This window comes from Ciconia boyciana, chromosome 13 (assembly GCF_034638445.1).
Source record: "Ciconia boyciana chromosome 13, ASM3463844v1, whole genome shotgun sequence".
In the NCBI taxonomy this organism is placed as follows: domain Eukaryota; kingdom Metazoa; phylum Chordata; class Aves; order Ciconiiformes; family Ciconiidae; genus Ciconia; species Ciconia boyciana.
This window is the reverse complement of record NC_132946.1, coordinates 247,084-265,230: the sequence shown is the minus strand read 5'-3', so window position 1 is coordinate 265,230 and position 18,147 is coordinate 247,084. Positions and strand designations below refer to the sequence as shown.

General features: G+C 43.6%; 1 protein-coding gene across 4 annotated transcripts; it reads left to right on the top strand.

The window, feature by feature from the left end:
• Window positions 1–25: 25 nt before the first annotated feature.
• On the top strand, window positions 26–18,084 carry IL4R (interleukin 4 receptor). Of its 4 annotated transcripts, none has more exons than XM_072878427.1 (10): window positions 26–578; window positions 5,781–5,894; window positions 10,284–10,425; window positions 11,313–11,467; window positions 12,543–12,697; window positions 13,305–13,461; window positions 14,255–14,354; window positions 14,974–15,043; window positions 15,183–15,259; window positions 15,362–18,082. In XM_072878427.1, exons 2-10 carry the CDS (start codon window positions 5,822–5,824, stop codon window positions 17,529–17,531), a joined length of 3,099 nt encoding a protein of 1,032 aa, XP_072734528.1. In that variant the 5' UTR covers window positions 26–578; window positions 5,781–5,821; the 3' UTR covers window positions 17,532–18,082. The 4 variants fall into 4 exon arrangements, with proteins under 4 accessions (XP_072734528.1, XP_072734527.1, XP_072734529.1 ...); XM_072878426.1 differs by having other exon boundaries at window positions 26–583; XM_072878428.1 differs by lacking the exon at window positions 26–578 and adding an exon at window positions 3,884–3,976.
• Window positions 18,085–18,147: the final 63 nt, after the last annotated feature.

Here is an 18,147-nt window from a genome sequence, read left to right as displayed (position 1 = left end):
GGGGCGGGGGGAGCAGCCCCGCCCCGTGTCGGGGCGGCGGGGGGGCCCCCTGCGAGTCTTGCACCGTGCCGAGGGGCGCGGGCCTGGTGCCGGGCCGGTTCCCGATCTCGCCCTGGGCCGGGGCGGCGGCAGAGACGGACGCTCCCCGCGGCCCCGGCGGAGGCGGGCCCGGCTGAGTCGCGGCCCCGCCGCCGCGGAAGGGCGCTGCCGGGAAGGGGCGGTGGCTCCTCCTCCCCGCCCCGGGAGCGCGGCCCGGACGGGCCCCGCCTGCCCCACGGTCCCGCGCGGGGCCGTCGCGCGTGCTCGGCCGCCTCCGCCCGGCGTAGGCGGCGCCGCGCTGGCAGCGGGAGCGGCGGGCCGGGGTGTGCCCGCGCGGCCGACAGCCGTTTCCGCCGGGCCGGGCCGCGGTGCCGCCGGCAGGGAAGCGCTTTGCGGCGCGGCGGAGGACGCAGATCCGGGGAGCGCGGCGCCCGTGTCGGGGCGGACCCGCAGGTGCCGCGGGGCCGGGACCGCCCTGGTCCGGACCGAAGCCCGGGCGCGGGAGCCCGCCGCGCCGCTCCGACCGGCAGCCGGACCAGGCAAGGTACCTCCGGCGGCTCCTCCTGCCCCCGCTCGGCGGAGGGGAGGGGAGGGCTCCTTCTGTCTGTTAACTGCGGCCGGAGCGGGATCTGCGCGGGCTGTGCGTCGCGGCTGCCGCGCTCTCTGCCGTTCTCCTCGCCGATGCTGGAGCAGGGCTCGCTTTCCCGTGCTCCCGACCCGGCGCGCCGAGCCGCGGCCCGGCGGGGTGGGGCGGGATGCCGGTTCCCGCCGTGAAGCGCCCCTCGGCCTCGTGGGGGCCCTGGGCGGGGGCGGGCGGCTGCCGGGGGGCGGCGGGGAGCGCTCGCCCCACGCGGGCCCTTGAAGACCCCGGGGCGCGGGTGCCGCTCGGCCGCGGCTCCTGGGGCGGAGCGGCTCGGGGCGCTGCTGCCGCCCGCCAGCCGGCGACAGCGTCGCCGTGGGCAGGAGTGGTTTTCCCTCCGCGGGGGGATTGAACTCCGGCGCTGCCCGTGGAATAACTCGGACCAGACCGGTGCGATTCCCTGGCGTTTCCCTTCCGCGGGAAATCCTGCGGGAGCTCCGGCTGCGGCCCCGTGTCCGAGCCGCGCCGGCCCGGAGCCGCGGCCCGCGGGCGGGGGGCTCGGCAGGCCGGGCGGGCTCCGGGCGGGCTCCGGGCGGCAGAGCTGCTCCCGCCGCCGAGCGCCCGCCTCGCAGGTCGCTCCCGCTGCGTGGGGAGCCTGGGGGCCCCTCGGAGCGGTTTGCGCCGAGCTCTCGGGGCAGGGGCTGGGGCTGTCGGCGCAGAAGAGAGCTGTTCTCCTCGGTTCAGTCCAGACGTGTGGTGTTTTTGGCGTTTTCTTTCAACGTGTCCGAATTCAGCAGTGTCCGTAGTTTTCTGTCGGTTCTAAGTTAGAAAACGTCTGAAGTTCTCTTGCTGCTCGCAGGCTGTGGTTTGCAGTTCGGCAAATTATGTGAAAGAACTGTATTCTCTCCAGGCCCAAAGGACAGGTTATTATGCCCTTTGCCGACTTCTGTCATGTCAATATGAAAATAGGCTGGAAGGCAGAAACTTCAGCTTAGGTCATAAACAAAAATTGGCCAGTTTCAAGTTTTCTAAAGAGAACCCATCTGCTCGTTTTGAGAGGCTCTCCTCATGTATGAGGAGAGGCTTATCCAGATGTGCCCTGTCCTGCTCCAGGAATGCAGGCATCGTTTGTATGTTGCTGCACGTTGTTGGGTAAAATGACATTAATGGTAAGTATCCCAAACTACATGAAGGAGTTTGTGGAGTGAGGATGACATTAAAAGATTACTAAAATTATTAATTTAAAAAGAATAAAAAAGAATGTCTTGCTCCTTTGAAATCCACCATTCTGCGGTTGAATTCCTTCTTTAGCGATCACACAACAATGCAGGAAATACTGTGTTAGAGGCGCAATAATATGTGTATTGTGCCCTTTAAGATTAAAAAATGGGACAAAGCCTCCCTGCTAAAGAATCCGAAACCTGAGGACCTGGTCATGGATTTGAGTTTCTGCTTACCCAACGCCTTCCACTGCAGTGGTCTCCCCAAGGAGAGGTAACCCTAACACAGTGGTGTCTGAACCGAATGGCAGAGAGGGTATGGGAATGGGTCGCTGTTCCGGTCAGATAGCACGAAGTGGGAACTGTCGAATTTTATCTTTTGGCCCTGTCTTGGCCAAAGTTGCCATCCTTAATTATTGGAACTTCTAAATATCTTCTGGTCTACCCTTTCATCTAAACCTCCTCCTTAATGTAGTATACAGTGCTCCCTCCTCAGCTTCCAAATTCTTGTGAAAACTCACTTTGTTTGAGACACCTACGCTTTTCACCATACACATACATTGTGCGGTTGCCTCTGACGGTCACGTTGCATGTCAAAGAGTAGGTATTACGATTTATATTCCTGTAGGTCTGCCATTTTATATAGGCAGTTAGAAAAAAATTCAATTAAAAGCAGTAATAAAAAAAGATGGAAATTACTCCCTAACTTTTTTTCTTTTCAAATTTTGATACAAAATCAGTTGATGAACTTTTGCTTTGGTATATACTGCTTATCTGATTTTAGTCTGTGGTTACAGCCAATGTTTTAAACCAGAAGGAATAAGACAAGATGTACTTTAATTTTAAAAAGAGCCAGTTTTAAAATAGAGCGTGGTCCTTTACCTGTACAATTGCAGCAAAGGTAAATTAAGCAGTCTTCTGCAGAAGTTACTATCTCCTGTCTTTTGGGGCATGAATTACTCTTTGAGCATAACAATTTTGCAAATTATGCCTGTAGATTTAATGTGACCCTAATTTATTTAGAAGCCCAGACCAGAAGTTATTGTTATTTTTCTTGATAGTAAATGAAATCTTTTCAATCACATCATATTTTTTTTCAAGAGACAGAGATGATAAAAGGACATGACTTGTGCCGGTAATCACATAGACCTGCTTCTGGCCCCGACAGAGATTTCTTTCATAGTTTTGGGGAAGTCATGTCTTTTACACCTTACTTTCCTCAAATATATTGGGTTTACTAGGTTACTGGTGATTTACTAGGTTACTGGTGATTACTAGATTTGCTGTGATTTTAGTATTCTCTGTATGTGTTACATACTTTTTTAAGATTGGTATTTCATTATCTGATATAAGGAAAAAATTAAGGGCTAACAAGACAGGAAAGCTATTGCCATTTTAAAATTTTCTCCCTTTGCATTAGATTTATAGTCCACTACTCTTATTAAAAAAAAAAAGTTTGCAGTTTCATTAGAGCTGTGGGTTAACTCCATTTTCATCAACATGTGCAGATCTTTTCTGCTATGGGGGAGACATTTTTTCTCTGCCCTCTGCTGATTCATACATGCTTATTTGATACAGGATTCTCCACCAAAGCTTTAAGAGTTTCTTGGAACTCCAGTCATGTGACAGTATTACTTAACAATGGACTTGGACGCAAACGCTTCCTCTCTTGAGAATCCCAGGAAAAAGGAGGAAAAGCAGAAAGTTTTTTTTCATGCTGGAGCAGTTTACTCTTTTTTTTTTTTTTTTTTTTTTTTCCTGAGCAGCAGCAAAGGCACTTGTGTTCTTTTCAAAACATTTATTACTATGTTCAGTCATGTTTTGTCTGTTCCCAAAATTTGAAAAGCTCAGCTCTTGAGTAATCGTTTTCTTGAGCATTTATGAGAAATTTGTCTTTCGAGTACGTCCTTCATGATGAGCGATAACTGCCTCAGAGAAGGTCACAAAAGACTTTCCCTTCTGATCTTCTATTTTCACTAACAATGTTCTTATCTCTTAACCTCTAAGATTGAAATTTTCCATGTTTGATCTTTAGAAGCTTGTTTTAAAGAGTGGTCAATCGTGTGTGTGAGAATGGAAGAAATACAGTATCATTAAACACGACTTTTCTGACAAGCGCAGAAACTTGGATTATGAGGTGATTGCCTTGAAGCTGAATCTGATGTACTGAAGTAAAGATTGATCACAAGTGAAGTGCTAGTACTTCTAAACATATTAGTGCTAGTACTTCTAAACATATTAGTGCTAGTACTTCTAAACATATTAGTGCTAGTACTTCTAAACATATTGAAAAAAGTTAAGATCCTACTGCTACATTTCTCAATAGTTTGATTTCTGTAGATATAGTTCTTGATAAAAGGTGTGGTCTTCTTTATAAAAAAGTGATTTTTCTGTCCCTTACTCAACTGAGAAGGAGTCCGGCTGTTGTCTACCTTGTGTTTATTCTATTTGAATATTTGACAGCAAATACTCACCAGCTGTGCTTGAGAATCTTCCCAGTTTTAGGGAGGAGTTATTTGAGGGGATGTGGCTTTGGTAGCATGCCTTTGAGGCTGCACATCCTTACATGTAGACAGTGCCCACACGCATACTTCCGAAAGGTCATTAAATTTTTCCGAAGCTAATCCCTTAACAAGTTTATACCGCAGCAGAGTTGCTGATCCCTCGCCAATTCCTTTTGTCTTGTGTGCTGGTGAAACTCAAATCTGTTCTAAGCACCGCGGGTTGTTCTGCTACTGTAGTTGGAGCAGAGGGTATTGAACCACCATCAAGAAATATGTTTCAAGTGTCTCTCCTATTCAGAATCTAACAAAACTTAAGAAAGCCCAACACCACTCTCCTGCTAAAGGAGATCTCAGAAGTTCTCTCCTCTTTACTCAGTCACACAGAGAGAATCATGAGGTTTTGAAATAAAAAATAACGTGCCACCTGGGAACTGTGCAGATGTAAGAGCAACTGCAGGTAGTAAGAACGCTGCATCCAGACTCGGAGACTGGAAAATACTGAGAGCATGAGAGGAAGGGACAAAAGAGTTGTATATTAACAGTGTGCTGCTGAACAAGTTTTATCCCTCTTTCTACTGAATGTGAAGTCATGGTTATTCCATATTACTTAGCATGACTTTACCTACAAATTTACCAAAATTTAAAATGCATCACATAAATTTCTAGCGATATGAAAGCTGGTAGCCATATCCAGTCCAGAATATGATCTTCCACTAAGTGGCTGTGTTGCATCAGCAAAAGAATCTTGGGGAAATAAGTTTTTTTAAAAGTCTTAAATTAATTATTTCATCTGTTTTCAGTTTACTTAAGCAGCTTTGCTATGCTTAAGAATTCTAATATGTAAAAACTCCCTAATTTTCCTTCTCCAGAGTTGTGCTGGTTATATCATGATTAGGCATATGTTTTACAACTTCTTTCTAATTATTTACTGTTTTAATGAATCTGCATTCTGTTGAAGCAAGGCTCAGAGGTCTTTGCTAAAATCTTTTTCAAGAAGATGATATTCTTATTATCTAGGGTACTGGTGATAGAACATGAGGAAAACGTTTTAGTCAACAGATCAGACACTTCATTCTTAAATTCTTAGTTATCCGAGTAGAATCATAGGGCTTTGGTGACGTTGATTTTGGTCTAGTGCTTAGCCTTTTAGTATCTCACATACTAGCAGCTTTGCTTCTCTTGTAGCTGAAAAGAGTAGGTCCACTGCCAATGTCAGTCTAGTATCCTCTGTAATTAAAACTCTGCAGAAAAGTCTTCTAGCTCATTTGTATTATCCTTAGTCTTCTACACTTCTCATTGTTCCATGAGCTAACTTTTGGGGGATCAGGTACTGCAGGGGATCTGAATCCTAACATCTAGCAGAGTGGTAGGAAGAACTACATCCTTACCTTAACTGGAACACTGATGTAAGCTTATAATAATGTTTTCTGTTGGCAGAATTTCAGCACAGCTTGTGCTACTGAACCTGGACAGTGTCAATGATGGCAAGACTCCCAAGTGCTCCGCTGCATAGCCTGTGGATCCTTTTCTTCTCATATACAGCAAATGAAGGTACATTTGTCAGTATTTTAAATTATTATACTGAAGTTTTTATCAACAGTGTTTTCCCATGACTATTAGGCAACGCTATTACCATTAATTAAGTAATATAAAATGTGTAACTTCAAATGTCAGAAACATCTGTATCCTGGAATAAATTCTTAGATTTTTTTTCTTTTTATTGACCTTTTCCATATGGGCAAGAAAAAACCAGGAATTTGCAGGAAGGAGAAACTGAGGTTTGGAAAGTCATTTCCCTGCTTCCCCAGTATCTTATCTCTGTAGGACACCTTGCTGCAAACAAGGTGCTCAGCAATAACCCAGGGACATCTCTAGAAATCCCATAAGAGTAGAAAGCACTAGTGTCTCACTTGCTTATTTTCGTAACTGCCACTGTTGGCTGTGCAGGACCACGAGGGAGTTATTCTCATGAAATGGAGCCTGTAAACCTACTGTTAAAGGGCATCTGTCAGTTTGTGTTCTCCGATGTGTGCAGGGTTAGTAAGTTGGAAAATTTAGTTGACTGGATTTGAACAAATTTTGCAGGCGCTTGCTGTGAGACATTACATGCTCTGACTTGTGCCTGTACAGGGCAGATGACTGACGTGTGATGCGCTGTGTGTTCTTCACTACACCATTCTTTTGGTCTGGCAGGACGTGTAGCTGCATTCATGCTTCATGCTGCTTGTTAGCTAATGGTTATTTTCTGAAGTTCATCTGGCAGGGGCTGAATATGAAAATGTTTTTTTCTTGTATCTTTTATGATATTTGATTATAAAGACAAGTTAGATATATGAAATCATGTTTTGCGACAATGCATTTTTATTCTCTGGAAAATGAATCTTACATTTTGCTTTCTGTAGTTTTTAAGAAGTTCCACAGTAGTCCACAGTTTTTTGGTTTTCTTTTTTTTTTTTTTTTTTAAAAAGCAAACCAAAATAGTTGGAAGAAAGTTAAAAATAGCCTGTCTCTAAAAAAGAAGGCTTATTAGCTACTTTCTTGTGTACTATGAAATAGTACAATTTGAATTTGAATTGATGAGAAGGTTCAGGGTTTGTGAGAGCGCCTTGGCTAGGTCATCTGATCTAGTGTTGTGGTTTAACCCCAGCGGGCAACAAAGCCCCACACAACCGCTGGCTCACCGTGCCCCCCCGCCATGGGATGGGGAGAGAATCGGAAAGAAAAAAGTAAAACCCGGGGGTTGAGATAAAGACAGCTTAATAGGACAGCAGAGGAAGAGAAAATAATAATGATAAAAGAAGGTACAAAACAAGTGATGCACAATGCAGCCGCTCACCACCCACCGACCGATGCCCAGCCCGTTCCCGAGCAGCGATCGCTGCCCCCGGCCAGCTCCCCCCAGTTTCTGTACTGGGCATGACGCCACATGGTATGGAATAGCCCTTGGGGCAGCTTGGCTGTGCCCCCTCCCAGCTCCTTGTACGCCCGGCAGAGCATGGGGAGCTGAGAAGCCCTTGACCGGTGTAAACACTGCTCAGCAACAACTGAAACATCAGTGTGGTATCAGCATTATTCTCATAGTAAATCCGAAACACAGCACTGTACCAGCTACTAGGAAGAAAATTAACTCTGTCCCAGCCGAAACCAGGACATCTAGGTAATCCCACATTTTCTGTAAATTATCTTTATCCAGGTTTAATTTTACAGACTTTATTTTTTCCCCTAGTTAACTACATTTCTAAGTTTCTTCAGCATGGTATTCTAGTTGAGGATTAAAAAAGAAATCCAGTATTTCAGTTCCCTTTTTTAACTATACGAACTGAAAACAAACTCTGTACTCTATGTGGTTTCAAAAGGAAATTCTGAAATATCTGAGGTTTAAAAAAAATACGGTGTACCAGAGATGGAAAAGGGAGAAGGTCACAGGAAAAGAATACAGAAGATAATTTAGAGTTCTGGAAAGACATGAGAACACTGAAAGGCAAGATAAAGTGAAGCTGCTAGTCATCATAGCTTAACACAGCAGGCAAAGCTTCATTTAATTGAAGTATTCTTGAAAGTGTATGATCATTAACACATTGAAAAATAATGGTGTTCATCCTTATAGCACTCAAAATGTTAGTACTTCTTTTAAAAGTGCATCATAAAGTGGAAAAAAAAAAAGAAACTAACAATAGAAATACAGATGGCAACCAAATATGAACAACAGCAACAGGATAAATAGATAATGGCTCTTTTAAAATAAATGAGCAGTGTGACTGTTACAGTATTGCAGAAGTTTAATCTTTAACTTGCTGCTCTTCTGATGATTCTTGGGTTTTTTTGAAGAATAGGGGACCATGCAGAACAAAAGGGAACTAAATGTGGTGCTGCCATCCAGAAAGGATATGAGTGATAGTTCTTACCTACAAGATAAATATCTAGCCTTAGTAACTAAAACAAAACATTTTCTAAATATTTGAACACTAATGAAACTGTGAGCTGCAGTCAGTTCTAGGTTTATAACCCGTCAATATACCAGACAATTTAGACCATGATTTTTATAGACTTTTGCAATAGTTCCTTGACATTGTCATACATCTTCATTTGCATAAGTGAGCCTCACTAAGGTTACTGAGCTTACTCAAGTGATCCAGGACTGCTGGGTAGTCAGGTTTTGTGGGAGGCCTTTTAGAAAGGCAAGTGAAAGTGATGTGTGGATTTTAATGAGGATGAAAAACCATACACTGACAGTACAAAACAATTAAGTGTTTCTTTGAGTCAGGTTTTTATTGAAGTACCAGAGGCTCTGGTGGTAGATCCCATTGTATGTAATATATCATGTCCACTAAAAGGCATCTGACCATCATGTTTATTACGTTTGAAGATATTGTACTGTATCAGAGGATGCAGAAGTTATATCAGAATAAATAACACAAGTGGACTACAGAAAAGTAGAAATGTAGGAAGGATAAAATGAAATTAGGTTATTTTTGACAACAAAAGTTTTTGCTTGGGAGGAATAATCTGAAACTTAGGTACCCATTGGAAAGAATAAGCCTGTGAAGCAGCAGTGGCTGAAGGACAAGGACCTTACAGGATGTGAATTGTTGGCAACTTAATCTTGAATTTGCAATGTAAATGACAAGAATGGAGAGTTAGTAGTGTGCTGGGACATGTAAGCAAAATTATTTACGTACCACAGAGAAATGAAATCATGTCTTTATATGGCCCTTGTATAATTGCTGCAGCAAACCTTCTAGCAGAATCCCTTAGGAAACTATCAGAAAAATATCTGTTAATAGGATTCTAAAAACCAGCCAAAGCTATTCTACATTTTTACAGGGAATTGAGATGTAGAGCAGGAGAGGAGGATTTAGATCTGTACACCTTGTGCAAGAAAAGGGAGATATTGTTAATATTTACCAATAACAGAAAAGTCAAACATCAAAGAAGGCAAAGAATTGTCTGGGATGATATCTGGAATTATCTGCTATTTCTGACTGCTTCATTTAGAAATTATCACATTCCAGTACCACGTTTGGCACGCTGTTAGTCCTAAAAACAGCATGACCTTACTGTCACATAGCTCCTCCTCTTTTGTTCCTTGTTTCACTCATATGGAGTGCATTGAAATAATGGAAAATGAGGCTGGAAGGGATACTGAGGACTGTGTATTCCATTTCCCTTTCCAGTTCTTACAAAGATATTTTGACCAATGTTTTCTATTTTTTTCTTAAATACTGCCAGTGAAAGAGGTTGTAAACGCCAACGTCGGGAGTGCGGAGACTTTAGGCTTTTCTGTACCCTCTCAATGCCTGGAACAATGTGACTTTAAATCTCTCCACATCTCCAAACACTATCATAACAATGAAAAGTAGAAGACAGAACGGGAAATACTGGGTGAAATTAAGAAAATGTGTATAGTAGAAGAAAGCGTGTGACAGGAAGATCTTCTAGGCAATGGGGAACTGCTCTGGGGAGGCAGAGGGCTTGCATTTGGGAAGCTTAGAACTGTTGTAGATAAAGCATGAGTACATGCCTGTAGGCAGTGATCTTGGTCTGACTCTGTTAATTATCTGCATTTTGGCTTTTGAACCTTTTGTATTTAACACATAGGATGATGCTGTTCTATAATTAAATATTGATGTGTTTTAGAGCTATCAGAATCACGGTTTCTATGTGTGGAAGACTGTGTTGGATGAGTTGTGCCTTTCTATTTCAATATTACTACTGCAGACCTTCTTTCTCTCCAAGATGGTAGACGTTGTCTCCAGAAATGTGGAGACATTTGGTGACATGCATCTCTTTCCATTTACCCAGAACACGAAAAATAACAATGCTTTCACTTAATTTATAGGGGGTTGGTAGCTCTGTTTAGATGGAAAAGTTAATGTTTCTGCTTAGTCCAATTTATTCTTTTTATTCTCTTGCTTCTCATTGTGTGCTGCTTCTCCCTAGCTATGGCCACAGGACCTGTGCAGGAATTTGCATGCTTCACTGACTATGACAAAGAGCTGGTTTGTCACTGGAAGGTGCCTGCGCAAACAAATTGCTCCAAAGAATTCCTGCTCTACTACAGGGAGGAATTTCTTCGTCAGTCGTAAGTGTTTAATAAGATGTTACATTATCATTGTTGGAACTTCATATATCCTATAGCCATTATCAGCTTTGATTTAGTCCCTCTACCGTGGCTGTCTGGGACAAAATGTAATCCAGACTATTCTTCTTGCCAGGAGGAAAATGGGTTGCTGCAATTTAACAGCACCCTCTGTTCAGTGGTCTACTCTTCTGCAGACCTCTCTGCACTCTTAGCAGAGAGCAGTGATCAAGTCCTACTTGCAGGAGTGGTGGGGCTCTCATAAGTTTACCCAACCTTCATTTCATGCAAAATTTTACAATGTTCAGGAGAAATCTTACCTGATTTACCAGTGTGTAGCCTGTGTGAAAGGTACTCTCCCCTGGAGCCTGGGTGATTATCTCTGCGTACAGTCTAACTCCGTGGTCAAGCACAGACTGTTGTCCCTGTTTTGCAGCAGGGCCAGTCATCATCTCCTACAAAGGAAGATGTATCTGGGCTCTCCTGTTCCTCTCCATATGATTTCTCCACGCAGACATCCAAATAACCTCACTTTGTCCACTGTAGTAAACCTGTTCCTATACTAGCAAGCTGTCAGTGGGCTCCTTCAGAGCTTGAAGTGTGACGAAGGGTGTTAATTTTTCCTCTCGGGATCAATCCTTAGCCTTTCTGTCAAGTTTTTCATTTGTGTGATACAGATATCCAAGGGGTGTTTGGGGAGGGTGGGTTATTTAGGAGTTTGGGGGAGCTCAGTTTTGATTTGGATTTGTTTGGGCTAAACATTTCTAGGAACTGAGCTTGTTTGTCTCAGATTTGATTAGCTCTACACATTGGGAAGCTTGATTTCACCTTTCCAAGAAATAGTGTGCCACACTCTCTAAACATCACATAATTTTCTGCCTGTTTTTCAGAAATCGTGTATGTGTCCCTGAGCATGGAAAAGACAGTTTAAGGTGCACTTGCACAATATGTCCGGATTATTTTGTGTCAGGCCTCACGTATATTCTAGCTCTACAGTTCAATGGGACTGATATGTGGAATTACAGTGTTACACCAGCCCTGGTTGGTAAGAAACTGTTTACTTTGTCATCAGGACATCTGGTTCCAGGCTTTGCAATCCTAACTAACTCCTCATTCATGAAACCGGAACAGTTTTTCCTTATCAGAGGTGAAAAGTGCCATGCTGGCTTAAATGCAAAATCCCTTTGGCTTAGAAACCTGATTCTGGAGTAGATTCTTAAGGAAAGAGTATGCGTAATGGGGCAAGCAGAGAGTGATTCTTTGTATAGCTGTACCCTCTCAGCTGCCAGCCAGCAGCAGTTTGGGGACTTAGACGTGTCTTTAGTGCATTTTACTTGTGGCTGTAGAATTCAAGGATGAAGAGGAATGTGCTACTTCCAGTTTCTAGAAAGACACTAAACTATCCCTGCTGAAATTTCTTCCATTCCTGCCTCTGTCATACTCTGATTTTTTCATGCTAGTTGAATCATCCCCCTGAACAGAGATTTTTACAGTAATTGCTGTTGGATTATAATAACCAGTGATAAAAAGTTAACGACTCTGCTCTTTTACAGGACAGAGCGTAGATACAGTTTATGTCTCTCTATAGGCACCTAGTTTGTTTAGAACAGTGGGCTTGTTCGTAACACTTGTCACCTCAAACACTCAGAGAAATCATTCACATACGTTAGGCAGGCATTCCTCTGCATCGATGAGCTGGTTCTTTTCAAAATACTTGATTGTCACTGCCGCTTATCAGCAGAATAAGCAGGAGCCTGCATCAGTTTCTAAGAGCCAGGTAGCCAGGACAGCCTGGCTGCGAAGGTGTCAGAAGCTCTGTGCCTACCCCACGGCACAGCACGCTGTTGCGAGGGCGCAGGTTGTTGAAAGCTGCATCCAGTGCACCAAAAGGTTGAACTTGCAGTTTGTTCAGCCAGCTTGAAGATTCAGTGCTCGTTAATGAATACCTTGCAGTTGCTCTGCTTTGGCCTCTATATCCTTGTGCTACAGCATAGTGAAAAGGGCTAAATGCATTGACTGCAATGAGATTCTGGTCTCTGGTGAATGTATGTCTCTCTGCTTCTCTCCATCAGTGCTTTCCCATTGCCATGTTCTCCTTAATTGTATTTTTTAACATACAGTTAAGCCAAGGGCCCCCAAAAGTCTTGCCATTGAGAAAGTTGAAAATGGTAATTTCAATCTGAGCTGGGAGGAGAGCTACTCTCCTCCATCCATGCTTTCTGGACAGCCGGTCATCTATGAAGTGAAATACTGGAGGAAGCAGCACCCGACAGAGGTAAGAGACAGCCAGTCTCTTCATTTTCTGTCTCTCTGGAGCTTTCAGGTTTAAAAAGTCCTCTGAAAAGTCTTGAAACCATTTAATGAATAATGGTGTAAGGGCCAGCAAGGACAAGTCCCACAATGTTCCTGATCACACACTTGCCACAGGTCACATTGCCCCAAGGTGGTTCAGCTGGGCTTTAAAGGATTGAAACTCTTCTGACTGCCACCCCAAAATGGTCTGCTGCTCACAGTAGACAGGGCAGAGATCGAAAATACAATGCTTCTGTTCCTTGCACTTCATCTGCTCCTTAGACATCAGGAAGCTGGAGGCTGTTCATGACTCTGTGGCGCGCTTGAGGCGTTTCAGACACCCTCCTGAACAATCCAGCACTTTAGGGCTACGCTGCTTCTGGTAGGGGAAGAACATGCATGGTGGCCTGTCACAAATACCGCCGCTCATGACAACAAAATGCAGTGTCACAGCAGATTAGGTATACAGTCAGTCATTTGCTCATTTGTGAAAGGTCACTGAAACACGTAACGCTATTGTTATTTAATTGCTGTCACTAACCCTTCACCTCATAAAGAAATCAAAGTGAACTTTCTCACCTTCTTTTCAGGTTTCTGTAAAAGCAATTAACTACCAGGCAAAAAGCTTTGAAATTACTGCAAGCTCCTTGAGGAGAGGCTATGATTACGTTGCAAGTGTAAGGTGTAACTATACAGACTACCCGGCCTACTGGAGTGAATGGAGTGAAGAAGTTGAATTTCACTGTGGTAAGTATTGTAACAAATAGCAGCTTGATAAAAGCATGGTATAGTTTTATACACCGTATCATATATACCCCACTGCTCTCCTCTCAGAGGAGAGTTACGGAATCATCATCTTCGTCCTTTTGAATGTATTGTGGATGCATCTGTAAAGGCTTCCAAAGAGACTGAACGTAAAAAGGCAACTCCTGGGGAAACTAAGGAAGAGAAGACCAAGGGAAGTTGGGTTGTTTAGCCTCGTGGAAAAAAGGCTGAAAGAGGATGTGTTTATTCTCTATAAATATTTCATGAAGTAGACACCAGGGAAGGAGAAGAGATACTTAAACTAAAGAACAACATTGACGTAAGAGCAAGTGGGTATAAATGAACAAGAGGTATTTAGGCTGCAAATTAAGCAATTAACCATCAGAGGGCTGAGGGTTTATAAAAATCTCTGAAGAGCAACAGAGAGGACAAGAAGCATAGCTGCTTGTCACAGTGGAGATGATAATGCCATTCTAGGGACTGTGACAGGTTTGTCCCCGAGAGCTGACAAATGGCCACACAGTACACGTTGGCTCTCCCAGCTCCTAATGCTCACAGTGACTGATTGTGGTACCTGCAGTGACCTTTCAGACATGCCACACACCATCGCCACTGGTAGCTGTGTATGTTCTGTTGTTTATCTGCTGGAGGCTTTATTTTACATCCTCTAAAGGAGCAGTTTTTTAAGGTGCAAATGAAGAGCAATTAATTTGGTATTGCCAGTACTTGTATTTATATCCACAGACACATGTAAATGTATATGTTTATTTAACAGATTACCAAGTAACAGCTGAAGACATTCTGCAGATGGCTGTTCCCATATCCTGCATACTGATCATGGCAGTATCTGTAATTTGTTACTTCTGTTTTACCAAGTATGTATCATACTGTTCACAGGTCTTACAGAGTAGCAGTCTGCACAGATATCAGTATTGCTATTGATTAGATGAATGTCTGCTAGTACAGGAATCTAATGTTTTGTTTTTCCTCAGCACTTTTATCTTGCTCTCTATGAGCAAATGTTTTATAAGCATGAATCAGTTGCACTCTGTCATTTTCTGAATAGATAACTGAATATTCTCCGTTAATCTTACTAGTTTGCACTTGTTACAGTGTCCAAAACAGGATGCAGTTATGGGGTTTGTCAGTTTTGGACCCCAGTCTTTGCTGGAGTTCCAGCAATGATGGTTAAGTATCTATTTCTTTTTAAGTCTTTTTAGTGGTAATGTGAAAGTGGGATCCTATCTGTTTCGCACATCATTTCAAACATGATTAGAAGAACATGTGGCTGTGGTTGTGCAGAGCAGTCACGCACCAAACATAAACATCTTTGCGCTAGTTTAATGAAAAGCAGCACTTGGAGATGCACAGAAGAAGCACTTCCTGTTGCTGCAATGCAGATGGCTAAGAGGGAGAGAAGAGCAGAAGAGGGAAGTGTACACTGATGAAGCCAAAATGCAGTCAAAGCAAACAATTTTAATTCTTCCCTTGCAGAGTGAAGAAAGAATGGTGGGATCAAATCCCAAATCCAGCAAAGAGCCATTTGGTCGTAAAAAATGTCAAGGTAATTTAAAGGCTTTGCAAAAAATACCTTTTCCTGATCACCAGAAGTAGAATATCTAATAAATGCTATTGTCTGGCTAGTGCAGGGGATACTAAATACAATTCACATGTGTCCTAAATCTCATTTTTATCTTTATTAGTTTTCAGTTTTGTGCTACATTGATGAAATTAAGTTCCCTTTCCATGACTTAAAGCAGAGTCATATGGAAAACCAAATGTAAGTAAGATAAAGGAAAAAAAACTCCTCTGCTTTACGGCATAAAATAGTTTCCTATTACATAAACATTAACTGTCCTTTCCTTTTGACTTCCAAAAACAGAAGTTGCAAGAACTGTCTGGCTCAAAGTTTGTCAAGCCAAAGCTTCAAGGGAAAAGATAACATCAGAAATGTTGAGAAATCTTGCAGTTGCCACAGCAAGTCTGGAGAGTGGTTTCCAAAAGGCAGCAGTGCAGTTTTAACCCCTGAGGCAATTCTGGTTGAAGAGTCTATAGAAATCTGTGAATGTTTAACAGACATTGAGGCTGAGAGCCAGGAAGAGACTAGTGACCAGATCACCATGTTTGAGCCTTGCGAGAGCAGTGTCAGTGCTTTCAGAGAGCCCCCTGAACACAATGATGCACTAGCTAGCATGTTTATGGAGCTCCTGGCAGATGCAAACAACATGCAAGACAATAAAGACCCAGACATCATCACAGGTGAGAAAAAAACCTTTGAGAAACTTGAGTCAGAAAATCCATCACAGCGAAATCCAAAAGAAAGCACAGCCCAGAGTCAGCAGCCATGTGATATTTCTCACACAGTCTCCCTTTTCACCAAAGCCTCTCAAGATGACTACAATTGTAGTGCAGCCAGCAAGAAGTCAGAACAATCAGAAGAATCCTTTGAATCTGGCTATCGGAGCTCCAGCATAAATTCTGCTTCTCTGGATGCAAGAGATCTTCAAAATATGGTTCATCAAAGCCTTTTTCCATGCAGTTCTGAAAGTCAGCATGACTCATGTGTCCTGATCCAGGAATCTCCAAGTAAATCATCCGTTGGGATGAAACAAGACAGAATAAGCAACCCTGCACACAAGAGTTTTGATACCCTTGTGTCTCCATCCACGGGGCTGTGTAGCTCTGCCTACAAGAGCTTTGAGACCCTTATGTCTCCATCCGTGGAGCCCTGTGGGTCTGCCTACAAGAGCTGTGACACCCTTATGTCTCCGTCTGTGGAGCCCTGTGGTTCTGCATACAAGAGCTTTGATGTTCTTGTGTCTGCATTCAAGGAACCAAGTAGCTCTGCGTATAAGAGCTTTGATACCCTTATGTCTCAGTCTGTGGCTAACAGTAGCCTGACTCTGTGTTTTGAAAATGTGTGCTCCTCACCACCTTTGACACAGTTTTCAGAGACACCAGAACTTAGCTATCAACCCCCAAGCAATCAGACGTGTTATACCAACTACGGATCTCCCTGCACTGAGCTTGATTTTCAGAACACCTGCTCGGAACATACTGATTTTCCATCTTTCTCCACCCATACAAATGACAGTGCTTCAGCTTTCCTACCAGAGGAAGACATACATAAGCAAGTAACATATCAAAATGTTCAAAAGAAAGCCAATATAATTTCTTGCCCCATTGGACCTCAACCATCTGGTTATCAACCTTTTGATAATGCAGTTAAATGTAATGGTACATACTGTGACAATGGCAGTGAGGTTATCTCTAGGTCACTATATGAACCCTTCATTCGTCTTTTGTACAACAACCTGAGAGAAACACCTCCAGATACCATAATCTGTGAGCCTGACCAGAGGACAGATGACCATGTATGTTTGATTGTACAGGGTTTAGACTGCAGCATTGTACCAGGTTTAGCCTCTAGTGAGAATGTCACACAGGCCAGTGATGGCAGCCTTTGGATCATCAACTCTCATGAGCTGTCTAGTGATAGCAAAGATGAAAATGCCAGCAGAGTCAAAGAGCTGTTGCATTTGTTAGAGCTGAACTGTCCAGATTTTAACAGCAGAGAAAGAACTATAAAGGGGACAAAACCTAACAGCTTTACCTATACTGGTAAAGGAATGCAAGAGAGCAGCAGTAACAGCCTAAATACTGACTTTCACTGCCACATGCACAACCACTTCAGGAAACTTGGAAACACAAGGGAAAATAAAGAGGTGATAGAGCATGCGGTAGGCAGGAGGTGTGGCTCAGCAGCTAGCTTACCAGAAGAATCACTGGGCAGTATTGGGCTCAACTTAGAAAGAAAAACTGCAGAGCCCGTGGAGCTCCTGGTCTTAGACAAGTTGTCACCTCCTCTTTCTGTGGATAATTCCTGTCCTCCTGATTCTCACACCATTCACGGTGAGGGTTCCAGACTGGCACCTGCAGTTAAAAAAAGACCAGTAGAACTATTGAGGGAAAACAACACGAAGAATGAGAAAAAAATGAAACTCATACAAGCCCTTGCACGGGAGGACAACTGCTACATGAAGGTAGCCTAGCCACGCTTGCCAAGACTGAACCAAACCAGTACTTGGAAATAAACTGTGTGGCAAATTGAAATGTTGCTTGTTCTTCCAGTCTTGCCTGAAGTGAGGGCTGCTACAGTCCAGCCATGGATTCAGTGGGTTGTAACACTCATGCCTGCTGCAGGGCTGGCAACTGGTGTGTGATGCAGGCCCCTGGGGAACAGTAGGGGCTAGCACCTAACAATTGCAGCTACAGCTCGTATCAGGGGGACGAAGCCAGAGCTAAGGTTTCTCTGGCCGTGATTGTTCTCTAGAGTGAGCAGCAGCTGCATAAAGTAGGAGTTCGTAGTACAGCTCCTGTGGTTTTTGCCCTGGCTCTGTATGTTGCTTGGGAAGCACACAAAGGTGATGTGGAAGGTGCTAACACACCTGGAAGCAGGACATAGGTGCAGGTCAAAGGAGTGACTTACACTGACAGCATCACGCAGCTTCCATAATTTATTTATTGGGAGGAGGGAGGTCCTGTGTGCCTAGCGCCAGCGTGGGGTATATGTTTCTATACTTGCTCAATCAAGACCTGAAATAAAGATTACTGTCGTTTGGGCTTAAGTAATGCTATTATTGATGATTAGTTTCTTATTCTCCAGAA

Bases quoted from the DNA above. Each gene is read 5' to 3' on its own strand.
- IL4R (XM_072878427.1), top strand. From the start codon at position 5,822: ATGATGGCAAGACTCCCAAGTGCTCCGCTGCATAGCCTGTGGATCCTT. The intron at 5,895-10,283 runs GTACATTTGTCA...GCTTCTCCCTAG, and splicing joins CTCATATACAGCAAATGAAG to CTATGGCCACAGGACCTGTG. The intron at 11,468-12,542 runs GTAAGAAACTGT...TTTAACATACAG, and splicing joins TGTTACACCAGCCCTGGTTG to TTAAGCCAAGGGCCCCCAAA.